The sequence below is a fragment of the Abramis brama genome (genome assembly GCF_963993115.1).
Source record: "Abramis brama genome assembly, chromosome: 10".
NCBI classification, from domain to species: domain Eukaryota; kingdom Metazoa; phylum Chordata; class Actinopteri; order Cypriniformes; family Leuciscidae; genus Abramis; species Abramis brama.
The window spans coordinates 32754703-32774174 of NC_139972.1; the positions used below are offsets into that span (position 1 = coordinate 32754703).

General features: G+C 38.0%; 1 protein-coding gene across 1 annotated transcript; it reads right to left on the bottom strand.

Annotated features, from left to right (window-relative positions):
* Nucleotides 1-12072: 12072 nt before the first annotated feature.
* LOC311090218 (P2Y purinoceptor 14) lies at nt 12073-17742 on the bottom strand. The gene is made up of 2 exons (XM_084125396.1): nt 17656-17742; nt 12073-13903 (listed from the first exon to the last, which is right to left on the bottom strand). The coding sequence occupies exon 2, from the start codon at nt 13899-13901 to the stop codon at nt 12894-12896; it is 1008 nt and encodes a 335-aa protein (XP_083981522.1). The 5' UTR covers nt 13902-13903; nt 17656-17742; the 3' UTR covers nt 12073-12893.
* Nucleotides 17743-19472: the final 1730 nt, after the last annotated feature.

The following is a 19472-nucleotide window of genomic DNA, read 5'->3' on the forward strand; positions in this document are numbered from 1 at the left end:
GTAGATTTAGTTTCTAAAGTACATTATGGAGAGGATAACATGAAATTAAGAGCAAATGTATACATTTTGAAAAGATATGTGCAACTCTAAAATCAAAGAATATTCCATAAAATAAAGGAATATATATTAGCCTACATTAACTACATTTTTATATAACCCTCCCTTTTATTTCTAGTTATTTGTTATTTTATTTATTTACTTATTTAATATTGAATATTTGATATTTAAATAATATTACTTGAATAACTATTAGGAATTATGTGTCATTATAAGAGTTTGATATAAATATGTGAATGTTAGATTTTTATTAATATTTATTTATTGTTTTTTGTCTTTTTCCCCTTAAATCATATGTATGTGTTGGTGGGTATTATCACAAAAGAAAAAAAAGTAGAAGGAAAAATAAGGAATATCTATTGGGGGAAAATATGATGTCTTTAAAGGAACTGTCCATTTGTATAATTGTGTTAAATGTGTTTGAATTGAAAGACATATATATATATATATATATATATATATATATATATATATATATATATATATATGCTAAAATATTTGTTAGATGGACATTATATGTCCCTTATTTAGAATTTTAAACCTACAAGTGTATTTTTATGATAGCAATAACTGTAAAGGGACTATTGGGGTAAATCAAATGTAGGCTAATATACTGTCAATTACTAAGCTCAGATTCATCTTACCAGTTAAAATTTATATTGTGCTTTTGTAATTATTTATTTTTAATTTTATGATTTTAACTTCTGCTTTAAAAAGCTTTTTTTAGATTGTGTTCTAATGTTCTTCTAATAATCATAAACATGTACTACAGCTGCCAAACAAAACCAGAGAGAAATGTATTCATAAATCTTTAAAACAATCTAATTAAATCTTGGGCACAAAACATTCAGCCAGTAAAAAAAGAAAACCTGTAGTATATATATTATATTTATCTATCTATATCTATAAATACAGTACATATATATATATATATATATATATATATATATATATATATATATATATAGAGAGAGAGAGAGAGAGAGAGAGAGAGAGAGAGAGAGAGAGAGAGGTCTATATTGTCTAATTTATCATTGTAGCCTTATTTAAGTTGATTTTCTGTATACTGTGTATTTATTTTTGAACTAATAGTGGTTAATAAAGTCCAATAATGGTATGAGAGAGCGTCAGTGGTAATATCATTGTGTTCTTGTCGGTCAGTGTTAGAGGATCTGTGTAACAACTGAGGCTTAGCCTGACAGTTAGCCTGCCCTGGACCAGGCTAGTTTCCCAGCATAAGTTGCCAGGGTAACTGAGTTTGAACTATTTTAAGTTTGCTTTATGAAACAGAATCCACCGACAATAAGTCTGACTAACCAAAATAAGCCTGGCTTGTATTCTAATCTTGTTTTATGGAACAACCCTCTGGTGTGATTAGTTATCCTTGTTTGCTCAGTGTATTTATGTTCATGCTTGCTCTCCTTTAGTTTGTCGGGTATCATTTATGTCTACGTCTTGGTTGTGTCTTCTCATAGCTCTGTTTTTGGATGATTAAAGTCTGTTTGGACTGACAAAATTTTATTTGTTGTGTGTGTGCTTAACAACCAAGAGTTGTGACAAGGGGTTGCTGGGGATGAAAGTAACACATTTTTGTTTGAGCATCAGTAAGTAAGTGGTTGTTTGCGCTAGACCTCTTTTTGATACACAGTAACCACATTTGTCTACTACAAGTAAAACTTGCTTAGATGTGTACTGCACAATCACAGATTCTGTGAGTTATTGTCAAATCCAAAGAGTTCCATTGTTACAACCTACCCCACAACTGAGGTGAGTTGTAACACTAGCTGGGGATAGATGTAACAATGAGAGGTAATTTGCTGAAATAAGATTCACACACAATCGGAATTTAAAGTTTGCAAGAACTTTATTGAAAAACAAAGAATAATCACTTTTGATCAAAGTGAACTATTTAAAGTGACAATATATATATATATATATATATATATATATATATATATATATATATATATATATATATATATATAGTATTTATTTTAGTACTTTAAATTTTGATCAAAACAGTGTTTCTGTTACATTCAGTCACTAGCTATGTTGCCATCCACCTATTTTTATGTGAATTTAGGGATATCACATTAAAAAAAAAATGCTGAAAGAAAATGCCATAAATGCATAAATTCTAAAAAAAATGCATGTGCTCAATTGAGACAGATTCAGTTTGTTACCCAATAAGAAGACATGCGCATAAACTACGATGGAAACACATTTACCATATAAATCCCTCGACGCGCAACAAAAAACTCACATGACTTTACCTTGACAGACAATGTGATTTGATAACTGGACTCATTGGAATAATTATAAGGGGTAACATTTTTAATGAACTGTTACAACTATCCACACCCCATACAGTCACAACATAGCTAACTGTTTTAGCATGTGCGTTTGAAGTTAGCATGAGTGCAAAGCATCAAATTAAATTAGAGAAACAGCTAAGGTTACTTCAGGTCACATAATTGTATCTATAATACAGTAATTGCTAGGCAAAAATAATAATAGCCTAATAATCTTGATCAAATAATGTTCTTTTCTTTCTGAAAATCAGTTTTGATCATAAAACATGCCACTTCTCCTGTGAGCTCAAACATAGGATGGGAGTGTATTATATAGATGACATCACCATAGCTCTTTTCTGACTTACAACTGACCCCGTGTTACAACACTCCCCGGTCTCCCTACGTCATTACTACATTGTAGACTTTCTATTTTCTTATTATCTACATAAAAGAAAAAGAGTGTACAGAATCCATTTCCAGTCTAAAGCTAAATTCCACACTGAGAACATATTTCTTACAGTATGTACATGAAACATGCAACTTTAACGAAACTCACTGAGCTAAAGAAGCTACCAATATGTAATGAAGTGTAACATTCTTTCCCAATAGGCTAGTATTACCCCATTTCTTTAATGACGCATCACCATTAATCAAAGTTGCTAAAGGCTACATTCACAATATCAGTTTTTGGGATGATAACCACATTAAGTGAGCCGGGAGTTTGTCAAAACTTCATTAAAGGTTGTATCAGTGATTTCAGGCCAAAAAAAAAGGATCACATTCATCTAATCTTTCCTAACGATCCGGTAGCTGCCCGCCCCATAAGCATGCCGTCAAAAAAACGCGTCTCTGTAGGCAGCCTAGGCTCTGAGATCTGCACACAAAAACAATTGGTTTCACCAACCACTCAAAACCAAAACAAATAGTGTTCCAACCAATCACCGACAGGGGAGGGTGTTGTGAGGTTTTGAGCCAGCTTCTTCTTCAGCTCTTCTTCAACCTCACAACACCCACCCCTGTCGGTGATTGGTTGGAACACTATTTGTTTTGGTTTTGAGTGGTTGGTGAAACCAATTGTTTTTGTGTGCAGATCTCAGAGCCTAGGCTGCCTACAGAGATGCGTTTTTTGACGGCCTGCTTATGGGGCGGGCAGCTAGCGGATCGTTAGGAAAGATTAGATGAATGTGATAAAAACAAATTTGGGCCTGAAATCACTGATACAACCTTTAAAGGATAATTCCGGTATTTAGCACTTTGAGTCTATTTTCTGGTTTGTTTTGGATGAACTAGAGTGGTGGACACAGAAATTTTGACGATGGGTCCTGTCTCAACTTTTTGACTCGTTTAGAATCGCCTTTGACCGCTTCAGAGTGGCTGGCTACGGGCATGCACGAACATGTCCTTAAAACAACCCTTAACGTTCGTTTTCAAAACTGTGCAACTCACCGAGTGGCTAGTGATGTTCGTTGATGTTCCAAATCCCATTGATTTCTGTTGGAGGACTCATTGCTCGTTGATATTACTGCGCTTCAGACTCAAATATCGAAGTTTATACGCAGTTGTGAGGTATCTGAAAAAATAGTTCCACTATAGCAAATAACACGGATTGAAATCATACATTGCGCCAAAATATATTTGTTTTTAATCATCAACGAACACCACTAACAGCTCATATAAGTTACCAAAACTACACAGTAGACACACATTTGTGCAGTGCAGAGCTGCTCTCTCGCACTGTATTACGCGTCAGACAACTAGTTGTCCGGTTCCGTTCACACACCGTAGGTTTTCCGAGATTGCTGTTGTGTGAATAATGAAAATTTACGGGTGTGAGTTTGGTTAAGGGTTGTCACTCCCGTAAATAACTAACTGTGTGTGCAGGGTCGAGGGAGATTCGTCACACCTTTATTAAAAGAAGTGTAAACTATTCAAATAATATCTCATTACAGTTTGGGAAATTAATAAATGAAAACATCTGGATGTATTATGTGGGACAAACACTGGTTCATCTTTAGCTTGGATTAGCATCTTCCTGTAGTTTAAATACCAATACCTCAATTGTGACTCTTTACTGCCATCTATTGACGTGGATCATCAGTATCAGTATAGTCTTTGAGTTGAATATACAGTACATTGATACTAGTTTTAGAGAGTGTCTACACAATAATTCCCTTACCTGTCCATCAAAAAAACTCACAACTCAGGATTTTCTCCATCATCAAATCTTTCCACCGTGTGTGCCATACCAATGTTTACACTTCTTTTGGATTTGACTGTATTCTGACCTTTTCTGCATCTTCGGCCTGATTCAGCCACTGGTAAAGCGTGAGTGTGTTTCATTATCTAATTTTTGCTTTTCCGTCAGGAAGCAACACTGTTTAGCACTATTGAAGCAGCCAGTGAGCGTGAAGATTCTCTGAAATGTTTAGTGAAACACGCGGGTCACGTTATTTCAACATGGCGAAATACAGTGATCGGGTTGACCTGCACCATATATAGCCTTAGTAAAACACTTTTTTAGAAAACTATCATGAGTACATTCATAATAGTCAAATGTTTTAAAGGGTTAGTTCACCCAAAAATGAAAATTATGTCATTAATGACTCACCCTCATGTCACTCCAAACCCATAAGACCTCCGTTTCTCTTCTGAAGACATCTTAAGATATTTTAGATTTATTCCGAGAGCTTTCTGTCCCTCCATTGTAAGTCAATGGACGTGTCACTGTTCACGTCCATAAAGGTAATAAAGACATCATCAAAGTAGTCCATGTGACATCAGTGGGTTATTTAGAATGTTTTGAAGCATCGAAAATACATTTTGGTCCAAAATTAACAAAAACTACGACTTTATTCAACATTGTATTCTCTTCCGGTCTGTTTTCCATCCGCGTTCACGAGTCCACATTGACGCTGCTGACGTAAGACGCTGCTGACGTGTTATCTGGTGCGTCAATGTGCGTCAATAGCCGTTTCTCAATATGCGTTCTTGTCTGTACTTGTGTTCTTGTGGACTTGTGAAACGTCATCAGTCGCTGCCCAAGTACTGTTCCAATTCAAAGTTCACATCTAGCCAGGTCCAGTTCAAATCCCCGGATGTGTTCTTGATCCGCCCCTTTTACCGAGGATGCACCAAGAGGTGACTTGTGCGAACTTGAGACAGCCAGGTATCCCAGAATGCATCTCACACCAACCAACAATAGCAGAGGAGAAACCCCGCGTAATTTAAAAATACTGCTGTAATTGTGTCACGAAATGTAGTTTTAAGAGTATTTCAGGCGAGAATGTAGTTGTTTAAAGATCAAATCTTTGGTTTATTTATAAAGATAGCGCCTATTTGAACATTTGATCTGACGTTTTCGGAGTTGTGAGAACCAGGCAATCGGACGCTCGGCGCTCATGTAGGCCTACCCCGCCGAGAACAGCCTTTCCTCGGCTAGTGCTGCTGACTTGCCGCTGGCTCGGATGTCTCTAGTCTAGTGGTTTAACATGAGATATAAATCGTCTTGTGTATATCTAACGGGCGATTTATTTATTTATTTATTTATTTATTTTATTTGTCTCATTAATCTATAATTTGTTCCCTGGCAAAACGTTAAGCTGAGGGCTTTATTTAGTCTATTTAACTTTAACGTTGTAGCCTAGAGAGCTGACTTATGTTTGACTGAATCGTTTGCTTTATTATTGTATAGCTTCTTATACCTTTTAGGCTACTTATACTTGATCATTAAAACTGACATTTAACAAAAAAAGGTTATGTCATTTTATTTTATATATTTAAAACATATAAAATATTTTATTATAGCCTACATGTTGCCTACATTCTCTTCACTGTATGTACATATATAATAAAATAAAATGACACAACCCTCTTTTTGCTAAATGTTAGTTTTAATGATCAATATTATAATGTTTTTTATTCATCATTCATCAAGAGTCAGGGTTGTGCTTTATATTTCGTGTTGTTATAAATATGCAGTGAAGATAATCAATTGCGTTGACTGAACCACATTTGTGTGGCCATTATGTTTAAGATTTTTTTAAATGAAAATGAAAAGAGGCAGAGTGGTGGTTTATAACATATTTTGTATTATTTGTAGCCTAGATATACATAAAAAGATAACCGGAGTAGCCAGAGCGAGCTGAGTGACGCTATCAAGTACGCCGCTGTTCCATTTCAGAATTATCGGACTTGTGTCCTCCCGTCCTCGGGAGTTCGTTCTCCTGAGTCGAACTTGTCAAGTCCGAACTACCAAGGACTCAAGTCCGAACTTTGCGTACTTGGTATTGAGAAACGGCTCTCGTGCGTCCTGACTCGTGAACGCGGATGGAAAACAGACCGGAAGAGAATACAATGTTGAATAAAGTCGTAGTTTTTGTTAATTTTGGACCAAAATGTATTTTCGATGCTTCAAAACATTCTAAATAACCCACTGATGTCACATGGACTACTTTGATGATGTCTTTATTACCTTTATGGACGTGAACTGTGACACGTCCATTGACTTACAATGGAGGGACAGAAAACTCTCGGAATAAATCTAAAATATCTTAAGATGTCTTCAGAAGAGAAACGGAGGTCTTACGGGTTTGGAGTGACATGAGGGTGAGTCATTAATGACATAATTTTTATTTTTGGGTGAACTAACCCTTTAAGTTAGAATTTATTTATTGTACATACGTATAGCCTACATCTTCTGTGGAACACAAAAGAAGAACTCTCAAAGATTTATTTCGTCAGAACTTTTCCATGTAATAAAAATTGGTATTCACCCTAATTTCTGCCTGTGAAATAAATTAGAAAATTCATGTGACCATGGATCATCATGTCAAATGTGCTATGATGATGGCGTCACCACATGATTAGAACATATTTCATTTGAGAACTGCATGCTGCAGCAAGAAGGGCAAGATTTTCCATGATTAAAGACTTACATTTTGGACTGTTCTTCACACAAAGCAATTGTATGACTAGAAGACTTAAAATAATATTTATATTGCTTTTTTGTCTTTTTTGTTTCTTGACACTTCAAGGGCCCTGTCATACACCCGGCGCAATGCAGCACCAGACACGACTGTTTTTTGCTAGTTTCAACCCGATGCAGTTAACATTTTAACGTCCTGCGCCACGTTGTTTAAATGCATTTGCGCCCTTTTGTTCGCCCATGGGCCCAAGAGTGCATTAGTAATGTGCACCTATAGTCGGGTCCATAATGTGCGTACACTCTGCTTATTACATGCAGCAGCACACAAACATGCCAAATATTAAAAAATAATACAATGAATTACAGAATTACAATGTAAAAGATTATTAATGTTTAGGCTATATAAAGATTTGGTGGAATCCGGCTTGTCCCGTTGATGGTCTGCTTGAGCGCTTTAAAGGAGTCATGGCCTGTAATTTTCACTTTTCCACGAGAAAAAATGTATGTTATGATTGCCTAACGATTATACACTGGCCGGGAAGACGATATTTAAAAGTGAAGCGTTTGTTTACCCCTGGGTTCGTCAACCAGCCCACGTGCACGCGCACTCAAATACGTGATGTTAATTTCTGCGCCGACTTGACTGCAGGAAGCCCGCCCTGCCCCTCTCCCCCTCATATTCAGTCGAGCGCCGCCATTACTGAATTCCGATTCGAAGTACGCACTCGACCGTGAAAGATGCAGAAACGTTCACAACTTGCGCCATGATGTCATTTTGGAATGATATGCTGAAGCGTTACCTGCGGTGTCAACCCCCCTCCTTCCTGCCACCAATCAACGCGCCCCTCATTTGCATTATTACAATGACCGTCCACGACAGCCAAAATATCGCATCAGATCTCGCGAGACAATAATGCCTTCAGAAATAAGGGTCAGAGGAGCTCTGTGTTTATTTTTTTTTCACTTTTTTTCCACTTTTTTAGAAGGGCCTGAAAGACTATAATAGAGCGTGGGTATCCAAGGTAATACTAGGTTATGACTCCTTTAACCTCGTGCACGAGCAGATCCGTTTCCTCTCTGGAGAAGTGTTCCGTTTTTCCGTGCACAAATTCCGTCATGTCAGACTCTGATTGGTTTATTGCACGTAAAGCCAAAAACACACCCATACATTAAAGGGGTGATGAACTGAGAATCAAAATTTCCTTGAGCTTTTGACATATAAGAGATCATCATACTATAATAATATCCTGTAAGTTTCAGAACTGAAAACTACCTTGTTAGTCCAATAAAAGCTTTTATAGACATCAGGCTCAGCAAACGACTCGTTTTTCAAAGTGGGGAACTATGAACTACGTCAAAGAGGATAAAACACTGCCTCCACAAAAGAAGATCAACGCCTACTTCAACACGGCCTGTTTAGCCCCGCCCACCGATTCGCCCAAACATGCTAAATAACATAGGACGACATGATAATTTCTAAACCGGATCGAGCTACTTCCAAGCAATAAACATGCTGTTTACTAAATATTGTGCAGTGCCTGTTTGTGGAAGAAGACAGTCTGCATAAGCTTCCTTCGGATTCCAGCATGGTTAAACTTTATTAAATCAGTCAATCACAATTTCCCGACACGGATCTGCCAGCAACATGTAAGTAACCATGTGTATTCTAATGCCTGATCTGCGATCAGTGATTTCTGTGTAATAATTCAAGTTCAGATATTTCTCTTAAAATCGTTCAATAGTGTTTATGCATCAGTGACTAAACGATCAACTTCACATAATTTCTCGTAGTAGGGGAGAGTGGGGTAAAGTGAGACATTTTTTACATTTGTTCCCCTCTAAGCGAGCTAAAATGATATATCAGTCAAATTTACACATTTCCCATTAATTCAGGATGTTTCCTAGAAATGGAAATTATTAGAATGTATTCAGGATAAAGGGCAGTGAAAATATGATTGTTTTTTAAAAAGTGGTCTTGTGTCTCACTTTACCCCAGCTTAGGGGTAAACTGAGACAGACCAGAGAAATCAAGGGGGTAAAGTGAACCAGCTTGGGGTAAACTGATCCACTTACTTTTTCCACTCTGAAACTTCCATAACAACACATGTTGTAACAGTAAGAATCCTGACAGCTAGCTTGACAACCACACATTCCAGAACTAATGTCGGACTAGTAACAGAATCATGGGGATTGGTCAATTAAGCACTTTTTTTTTTATGACCCATCGGTGCGCATCCAAGTGAAGGTGCAACACCCTTGGCGTGATAAGGGTGAATGGCACACTGGAGGATATTGAAAAAAATAAAAGAACTATGTCCAAAATATTGTGATACATTTGGAAGCTCAATGCAGTCAGACGTCCCCTGGCCAGCCCAAGGAGGGTGGCCCATCCTGGGCCAGATTCGGATTTGTCCGCCACCGCTGGAGCTCCGTCTGGAGCAAAGTCGGTTCTAAAACGGACCTTTGGGTCTTTGTGGAGGAGGGACAATGCTCCGCTTGGACAAGGAACACGGACCAGAGAACCGTGATGGTCAGACCTGGTGTGGAAACCGCCTGACCCAGCCCAGAGAAAGTGCACTTTGTGCGGGCGAGACTTCCAGTAAATAGGGTCTGGTTTGGACACCCAGTCCCTCGGTGCCAGGGCGTGCATACCGGTGAACGTGCACCGTCCTGGGTGAGCTAGGGGTGAAAGACACACTGGAGGATATTCCTCGTCGTAAAAATGTCCAAAAATATCTTGTATTTGAAGAAGAGCTCCATGCTCGCAGACCTCCTGGGCCAGCCCCAGGGAGGGTGGGTCATCTCCGGTCAAAGTCAGATTCGTACACCTGCTGGTGCTCCTGCTGAAGCAACGACGGTCCAAACACGGACGCTCGGGGTGTTGTAGAGGAGGGAGACGACACTTATCGGACAAGGTAATGGAAAACAGGCGCTTCAGGGTTGCCTGGGGCCCAGAGGAGCGCACCCTCTCCTTCGGGCCGTCAAGTCGGGGTGCCGATCGAATGGAGCTTTGGACGCGCCTGGGGACGGCCCCTGCCCGGTCGAGGGTCAGCTTGCTCCTCCCTGATTTGCACATCGACACGAGACCTCGGGAGACTCAGATGGCCCGCCTGAAACGGATGTCTGCAAAGGTGGCGGTGACCGCGGGCGGGTCGGGGAATGGGGGGGCTATCTGGGGCCCCCCTGGCACGCCTTAAGAGCCGAACTTCGCCCTGCGAGAGCCTCCCCCGACTTTGAAAGCATCCTTCCCGGTTACGGCCTCGATCCAGATGCCTCCCGCCCCTGCCCCCGGTGGATGGTTCCTCACACACCCTATGAGTGGCCGTATCGTCTCGAGCCCAGGCCCGAGTGGAGCGAGACCCATGTGTAGGGAGCCTGCGCATCGCGGTTCACCGTCCAGAGCTTCTCGGTTGATCCCAAAGTAAAAAATATGCTTGTCGAACTGTCGGTCTGGGTAAACGGCGAATCGACTCCAGGGGCTTCAGACACCCCTGGAGAAAAAGCGGTGGAGGAAGGTCCTCCTCCGAAAACAAAAATGGACAGTGTCCGTGTGGTTGCAAATGGACGAGATTCCCATGCTGACTTTACTCCCAAGCAGGCTCCCAGGGATAGTGTCAGTGACCTCGGTTCTAAAACGGACCTTGGGGGTTTTGTCGAGGAGGGGACAAACGCTCCATTAGGAAAAGGTGAGAGGGAGAAGGTGCTCCACCTCTTTGCCTCAGCTACTGCACCCTAGGCTACTGATTTTACTTCCCCCTTCTCTTTTTGATGGCTTTTCTACAATGTTTATGACATTAAAAATAAAACATGTCATGTAATATTACGTTAAAATATGTTTAAGACTAAACTTAACTTGTGCCTCATGTCTCACTTTACCCCACCGCCACATTTTAGAAAAAAACTATCTCTCTTAGCAATTCAGGGTAATCATCACATGGTTTTATATGTTGGTAGTTCATCAACATGTATGATATAAGTTTTTCTACCTGAATCAATTTGCTTTGGCACAACAGTTGATTAAGTTGACAGCAAGAAAATTTACTTTTACATGCAAAAAAAATATTTTTGTGAAAAAAACATGCTTACTACAGCACCATGAGGTCATCTCCTTCATGGCCAAGGGGAAATGAGAGGGGCTTGAAAACATAATGGTCAAATGGCCAAAATTGTGTTCCGTTGCCTAGATACAGGGGGTGTCTCACATTACCCGATGTCTCACATTACCCCGTTCTCCCCTATTATGAAAATAATCTTTTTTAAACTGTTATTAAATTATATACAGAAAGCGATCAAAGAACGATCCCTTTCCAATCGCCCAAGCTGTCAATCAAACAGCACAGCGCGAGCCGCGAGAGCTTATCTGGACACTTACCAAACTCGTGATGAAATAATGACACTGTTACACTACACAACGAAGCTCTTACTGTGTATTCACATCGTGTTTGCATTGTGATTTGGTGTAAGCATTTGTGAGAGTGCAAAAAATTGCATTGCAATGATAAGATCTTTATTCACGCGATCAACAGACTGTCTGTAATCTGCTCAGTCAGTGCTCATCATGCTGCAACCTTTCATGTGATGGAATAGATTTAAATATAATGCTTTAAACGATACTTTTCACGATTTGTTAATCTCGATAGCTGTAATAGTAAAAACGTAAAAGTTTTCGAGAGAGTTCATGTAATACTAGCTATTTCATATGCAAGCATGTCAGCCAATCACAGCAGTGGGCGTTTGCACTGCAGTCTCACAGCAGACACGCCCCTTAAAACAGAGCGTTCAAATCTGAGGCTGAAATCAGGCTTGGAAAAATGGCTTTTATTTATAAATTATGACAATTTTTGATGTAAAAATCATATTAACATTATAAGGGCACCCCAGGCAACATTATAAAATAATAAAACAATCCAGTTCATGACCCCTTTAACACTTCAAAAACACACTCAAAAACACACCCATTACTCATTGAGAGAATAGGGACAACCCTTCGGACGCCCTAAGCTTTAGACCATGCACTTAGATCATTAAAATATTGCCCCTAGTCTCATTCACTTTGATTGTATGGGAAAGATTGTCTGGGATATTCTTCAAAATTTCACCATTTATATTTCACAGAAGTACACACTTAAATAAAAAAATTTTGGCATCTATGGTTCCATGAAGAACCTTTGACACCTATGGAAACTTTCCATTACACAAAAGGTTCTTTAAAGTGGAAAAGGGTTCTTCAGATTATTAAAAAGTTCTTCACACTAAAAAAAAAAAGAAAAAAAGAGAACTGTTCACTGAAAGGTTCTTCACATAGCCTAAAATGGCTCTTCTGTAACATCAATATGAAGCATTTATTTTAAGATCAGATTTCAAATGGCATGAGGGTGAGTAAATTTTATTTATACCTTGCCATTAAGGATTGGCTTATTTCAGTATGATTTTGAGAGCTGTGGTTGGATACTGGTTTTCTGGAAAACACCACTGTGGTGTGACCTTCTTTCATCCTGCCTTCTTATTCTGCATTTTCTCATGCAAGGAAACCATAGCAAGATACGTGGTTTTAAAATGTAAAATCTGCTTTTACATCTTGAAAATGGTATTTTCCATTTCCTTCGTTGCTCTTCCTCTTACAGATTACTGACACTCAGCCCAGTACCTATTGAAGGCCTCCTGGTGTCTCGGTTTACAGAAGTGTTACACAAAGTCTGCAAAAGTGACTCTCTGAATGTCCTGCACATTAAGAAGTAAATGACGGGATCCAGACAGACGTTAAGGGCGGACAGAAAGAGCGTAGCTTCTTTCATCTGGAAGAGAATGAAGCGGTGGTACGTGCTAAAACCAGCCTCGGGCCTTTGGCTAAGCGTGTAGGGAACGCGACAAACGTGGTAGGGCACAAAACAGAAGACAAACACGGCCAGCAAGCTGAATATGCTTCGATTTGACCGTCGTCTTGCCTCACTGCTGTTCCTTTGCACCCGTTTGTAAGAGCGGTACACGTGACAGGCGATGGAGGTGTAGCAAAACACCATCAGCATGAACGCCACCCAGAAGACTCCAACGGTGAAGTGGGCTGAAATTTCGTGCCAGCGCCGACCCAGCTCACTTTTCAGGACCATGCAGTTAAATTCTTTAGGCATTGGTTGGTCGGTTAATATGGTGTTCGGCAGCATGAAGAACATCATGACGGCCCAAGATAGCAGCGCGAGAGCTCTCGCTACCGAAACGCGCTGCAGGAAGGAAGACACTTTGGAGGTGCTGCGGACGATTTTGAAGTAGCGCTCCAAGCTGATGAGGCTCATAAAGGTTATTCCTGTGTACATGCTGAGGTAGAAAAGCACAGCTGTGTAGCGGCAGACTATCAGCTTCAACTGAAAGCCACCGCTGCTGAGGTCACTGGCCACACGCCACGGGTAGGTAAACAGCATCAGAATGTCTGCCAACACCATGTTTTTTAGATAAACAACTAATGCTGAGGAGCTGGGAAGCCTGAAGAAGATCCAAGCGGCAAGTCCGTTGAGAATGAAGGCACAAGCGCAGATGATGGAGTACAACACAGGCAGAACCTGCTTTGTGAACACACTGCTGAGATCCGTGATGTTTTTCTGTTCCGTCTGTGTGTTGTTGATGTTGTCCATTACTAAAATGGAAAATGAAAGAACTTTTTTTAGTGTGTGCTTTGATGACAATGGCAATGTTTTAAACAACTTCTATAGGCCTTTTTGCTGATGTCCAGATATAACTTTATAAAAGTAAAATGATTACAAAATGCAATTGTTAAAAGTGTGCTTAGAAACACAGTCACTTTCTTGCTTTTTATTTAATTTAATAGTCATACATATACATATATAGTCAACATTTGAAGTGGACCAAACAAGTTCATCAAAGTTCTCCTAAGACAAGAACAGGTATTGTTCAAAATTCATGTATAACTTTAATGAAAGGTTTGTGTGTGTGTGTATGTGTATGTGTGTGTGTATATATATATATATATATATATATATATATATATATATCTGCAAGTATACTTTTAAGATTTAAAGTACACTATTTTTTCATAAGTACAAACACCAAAAACAAATCCCTCGTCATTTTGTCATTATAGTTGATTAATAAATAAGATCATTATAAAAAAATTTTTTTTAAATATAAACTAGTAGTCTTATCATATTTTTTTTTCTCACTTAAAGGCCTGGTAGGTAGGACTATATAAAAATAAAAGATCCAAATTTGTTAAAACTTTCTATATATATCAATACATAATTAAAATGTAAGTACTCTGAAAAAAAGAGTATAAAAATCAAGTGACTCTAGACCGTTTAATCTGTATTAAACACAGCTCATTATTTCGATTCGGGACGAATCAAAGGATTGGCTTAGGCGACTGTCACTCTCTCTCGCAACCATGGCAACCACCCTTTTGCCACGGGATCTGCCCTCTTGCGCGCGCACGTTTGATTTGAGGAATTCGAGAGGCACGGAACCTAGGAATAGCAAAACAATGGCAGACAAAGAGCAATCAAAATTCACATTACCGGCATGCAGTTAGTGAAGGCAAACAAGGCAAAAAAAGAAGACAGTACAAGAAAAGGCAATGAACAAAAAGTCTTTGGATAAACAAAGAAATAAAACGCGTGTCAATATCATCGTGGCTTTCCAGCGACCACCCCTTCCTCAGCCTCTACTTCCTCGGAACCTAGTTGCACGCCACGGCCTCTTGCACGACCTCCTCTGCTTCGCCCTAAAATTATTTTTATTTTACAAAAGGACATTTTACAAACCTACATTTTGCGCATGTGCTCCTGCATGCACTTTTCCAGTCACAACACAGCAATCAAAGGAGGACGCGCTGAAAACTGTAATGCTGTTCTCTTCCATCATAACTCGTACTGAGAAGGTTTGAGTTGCAAAGGAATTTGTGACTGTTTCAGCTGTTCAACCACATCAAAGTTTCGTAATTAGTAAGTCCGTGCTTTTTCTCTTTTTGTTCTTATGTGCTGAAGGGCTGCTGTGCCTTGGTGAAACGGTGTTTGTACGTACGTGAAGAGCTCTTTTCCAAAACGCCATAAACCTAAAAAGCTGCCTCAAAGAACCAGCAAAAGTAATGATTATGAATGTGTAAAATATTGCAATAAGACATTTTAATTGTTTATTAATTTCTGTGTCGGCTGCAAAGATGAAGTTGACGATATTTGACTCGCGATCTTCGCAGTAGGCTAGTGAACGCATGCACCGGAGAAATGCACATTTAGGCTACATAGTTTTATTTTGTTTTGGATGGTTTTGTTTAGAACCAGATTTCTGTAAATATATTCCACATTTTTTAGGCCTGTGAGGCGAGGCTACGGTTCGGTTCACGATGATATAATCTCCAGTTCAAGCACCTTATGTTGTGATTGATAGCCTATATTTACTTTATGTATTTAATCCAGGAATGAAAATATTAATGAATTAATGAAAAAAAAAAATATTAAAATTAAGATACAATTAATACAAAACGAAATTCGTTTTAAAGAAAGGCTTTGTGCTTTCTGTTTTGAGGTCTCTGTTAAAGTTTGAAAGTCTTAGTGCAGCTTTCAGAGCGCTCGCGTCCATAATGGAGAACTGTCAAGTAATATTGTTTTTTCCTCATAAATGCAAACACGAAAAATAAAAGACAAAAACTTTTTTAAAAAGACAAACCATAAATTTAGAAGAAAAAAAAAAAGATGGATTTATAGCGTTTTGGGGGAAAAATGAATGGATTTATACTGTTTTGAAAATGTTATTTTTTTTTTACTTTGAATTGATCATCAACAATATTGTTGTTTGATTTAATAATCACTGTTGCAAGAAGTGCCTAGTTAAGTTTTTTTTTTTTTTTTTTTTTTTTTGTAAGTGGAAAAAGTAGGGGCTGCCACAGATTCTGTTTAGTTAGCTCCTTTATTGTTTTTTTCTATAGCCTAGAATAATATAGGTCAAATGCAGCAAGTCAAAAGACCAACTGGACCTTCTTTGCCAGTTTGCTCACATTTCTTTGAAGGATGGCAAAAATATCGCCTGAATATCGATATCTAGATATTGGAAAAAAATATCGAGATATTCATTTTTGTCAATATCTCCCACCCCTACATGCAGAACACCATATATGTTATGAATCTTACACGAAATTCATCTTCAGCACAATATAACTGATGGTAATGTAAAAAAGTGTATCAATGCAACCTGTTTTTAGCTTATATAACTAGCTCGTTAACGAATCAAAAAATATATATATTTTAAATTTACCAATATCAATATGCTAGCTTGATAGTGAGTACTAAAATACATCTTATTTGTTTATATTCATAAGCAATTAGCGTTAGATTTTTTTATTACATGTGATTCTGACATGATGTCACTACATGCACTGTGCTCCTTCCTCTCTGCTTCTCTCAGGTAAATAATGCGTCTTCAGCTCAGCGGTTGGAGTCGCGCGTTCATGTGTTTTGGGGGCGTGGCTTTGGAAGGAGCCCAGAAGGGAGGGGGTGGAGTGAATGGAAATAATGAACTGTCTTTAAAACAGTCCTGAGAGGTCTACAGACACTCGATTTTTATACTTTCTTTTTCAGAGTACTTACATTTTAATTATGTATTGATATGTACATAAAGTTTAAACAAATTTGAAAAAGAAGTTTTTTAGACCATTCCTACCTACCCTGCCTTTAAAGAGATAGTTCACCCAAAAATGAAAAATCTGTCATCATTTACTCATCCCCAGGCTGTTCCAAACCTCTATGACTCTTTTCTTATTCTGAAATATTACCGTTTTGACTGCACTGACACGACTGGATGAGAACTGAACTGAGCTGGATGATGATATCAATGTTTTTCTGTAGAACTGCTTTATAGATGAAATCATTTTAATAATTGATGATCTTTAATGAAACTAACCAAAGCACTTAGAGCTGCTGTACAGCTGAAATGAACTGTTTGCATCATTTAATCATTTTAATGTTATTAATGTTATCTGCTTTGAACTGATCTGTATTATATAAAGCATTACAGAAATAAAGGTGACTTGACTTGACACTAAAGGAGATGCTATACAGAACGACAAGATCATTCGCTTTCAATGAACGAGAAAAACATGCATTAGAAGTGAATGGTGAGTGATGCTGTCAGTCACTAAACATTGTTGTCTAACATCTCCTTTTCTGTTCCACAGAAAGAAAGAACAAACTAAAGTCATATGGGTTACAACATAAAGCATGACCGAATTTTCATTTTAGATTTTAATCAGAAGGACTTTGAATTTTTAATGCCGTCAGCCTGAATATGGTGCCATTTGCATTCAGACATTTCTGAATTGTAAAACACTCAAAATAACTTTGTCAATTAATTATAACTTTTACCATAATAAAAGAAACTTACTTGAGGAGTTGAGTCAGCTTGAATTATGACAGAGAATGATCATGTTGAGGAGAAGAGCCTCACATGATATTTGAGAGGAAGGAGGCGTTGACTCTGAGACAGGAACTAACAGAATCACTCAGTTTGTCTCGTGGGTGGACACTTGATCAGCATTGCAGGAACTTCCTCCACTGATATATATATCTGTACACAAACAGATTCCTCCTCCTAGTGCATCAACATAGCCTAATGTGATGCTGATTAGAGTCTATGAAGTTATCAGCTGTGTTTCAATAAATGTTTACACTTTAGAATAATGGTCTGTCATTAATAAGTAACTAGGAAGTAATGCAGGACTAATGAGTAGTACTACATTAACACTTCAGCTACTATTAACTACTGCAGTATAGAAACAAGCTCAACTATTCAGAAAGTAATCTAAAATTTAGGAGATAGTTCCTTATTAGGTAATCAATAATTACTTAGTGAGATTAGCCTCATTAATAGCTATTAATTAACTGACAAATCATAAAGAACATTATTGTGTGTCTGAGACGTAATCCACCATCATTTTTACTCTGAATATCATAAAATGCATCACTAATTACTCAAGTGTTACCTATGCAGGAACTACTAGTGATCTGGACATCTTTAAACACTTTAAACATATGTTTTCACTTTAAAATAAATGTCCAGATCACTAGTAGTTCTTGAAGAATGAATAGGTAGCGTTTGAGTAATTAGTGATGCATTTTATGACGATGTTCTGAGTAAAAAAAGACAATATTCAAGAACTATGCTCCAGTGAAAACTAAATATACTAAAGTGTATTATAAATACATTTATTTTATGCTAAGTATACTACAAATACATTTACATATGTACAATATATACTTAATATAAATACCCTGCAATTGCACTTTTGGTATACTAAATTGGTATACTTAAAGTCTGCTAAATTGGACCAATTATTTTGTTCTTAAAGTACTTTAGTTATTCAGAAATAGTGCTGAGTTCCAACTAAAGATAGTGATCTGGACCTGTCACTTCCTGCACCACCGTGACAGATCACCAGATCACTAGTAGCTCCTGCATAGTGACTAAGTAGGGGGAGACCGGGGACAGTTGCAACATGTCATTTTTCTCCAATCAGAAACAAGCTAGAGTGATGACACTCATACTGCACGTTCACAGTTAGACCCTCCCCCCACCAAGAAGACAGAAGACATATTCAACATCTGCTGCTGCATTTAGTGAACAAAACTTGTTTTGGAGGTATGAAAGTAAATTTTTTCATAAGATGTATTTTTGTCATACTGTCCTGACATTTTGCATGAATTAATCAAAACTTACTTAGTTTGAATTATTGTTTTGTTGACTTCTAAGTACATGGTTAGCATGTGTCAAAGTTAGTGTGTCTAGCAGGCATATGATGTTCTGTCGTGGCTGATCGGGTTGGGGGCGGTTGCAACAAGTTATAAATTGCATGTTTAATAAAAGTTTGTTGCATTGCAAATTGTTAAATTTTTCCTGTCTAACACTGAAATATGGAGATATTGAATCTATGTAGGCCTATGTTCTACACATAAACAAACAAAACTCAATAACTGTTATTTGATAAATATGACTAGGCTACAGTAATATTATTGTATAAATAAATAATACTATACTATTATAGTAGGCCTAAAACAGTTAATATTTTCAGAATTCTATGCTCAGACAAAAAGCTAAAGTTAATTAGTGAAATTTAAGGCATTTTTAACATGTTGCAACCGTCCCATGGTTGTGTTGCAACTGTCCCCTGGGTCGGGGTCAGTTGCAACATCTGGCTTATTCCA

Coding starts and splice junctions, on each gene's coding strand:
- LOC311090218 (XM_084125396.1), bottom strand. CDS start 13,901: ATGGACAACATCAACAACACACAGACGGAACAGAAAAACATCACGGAT.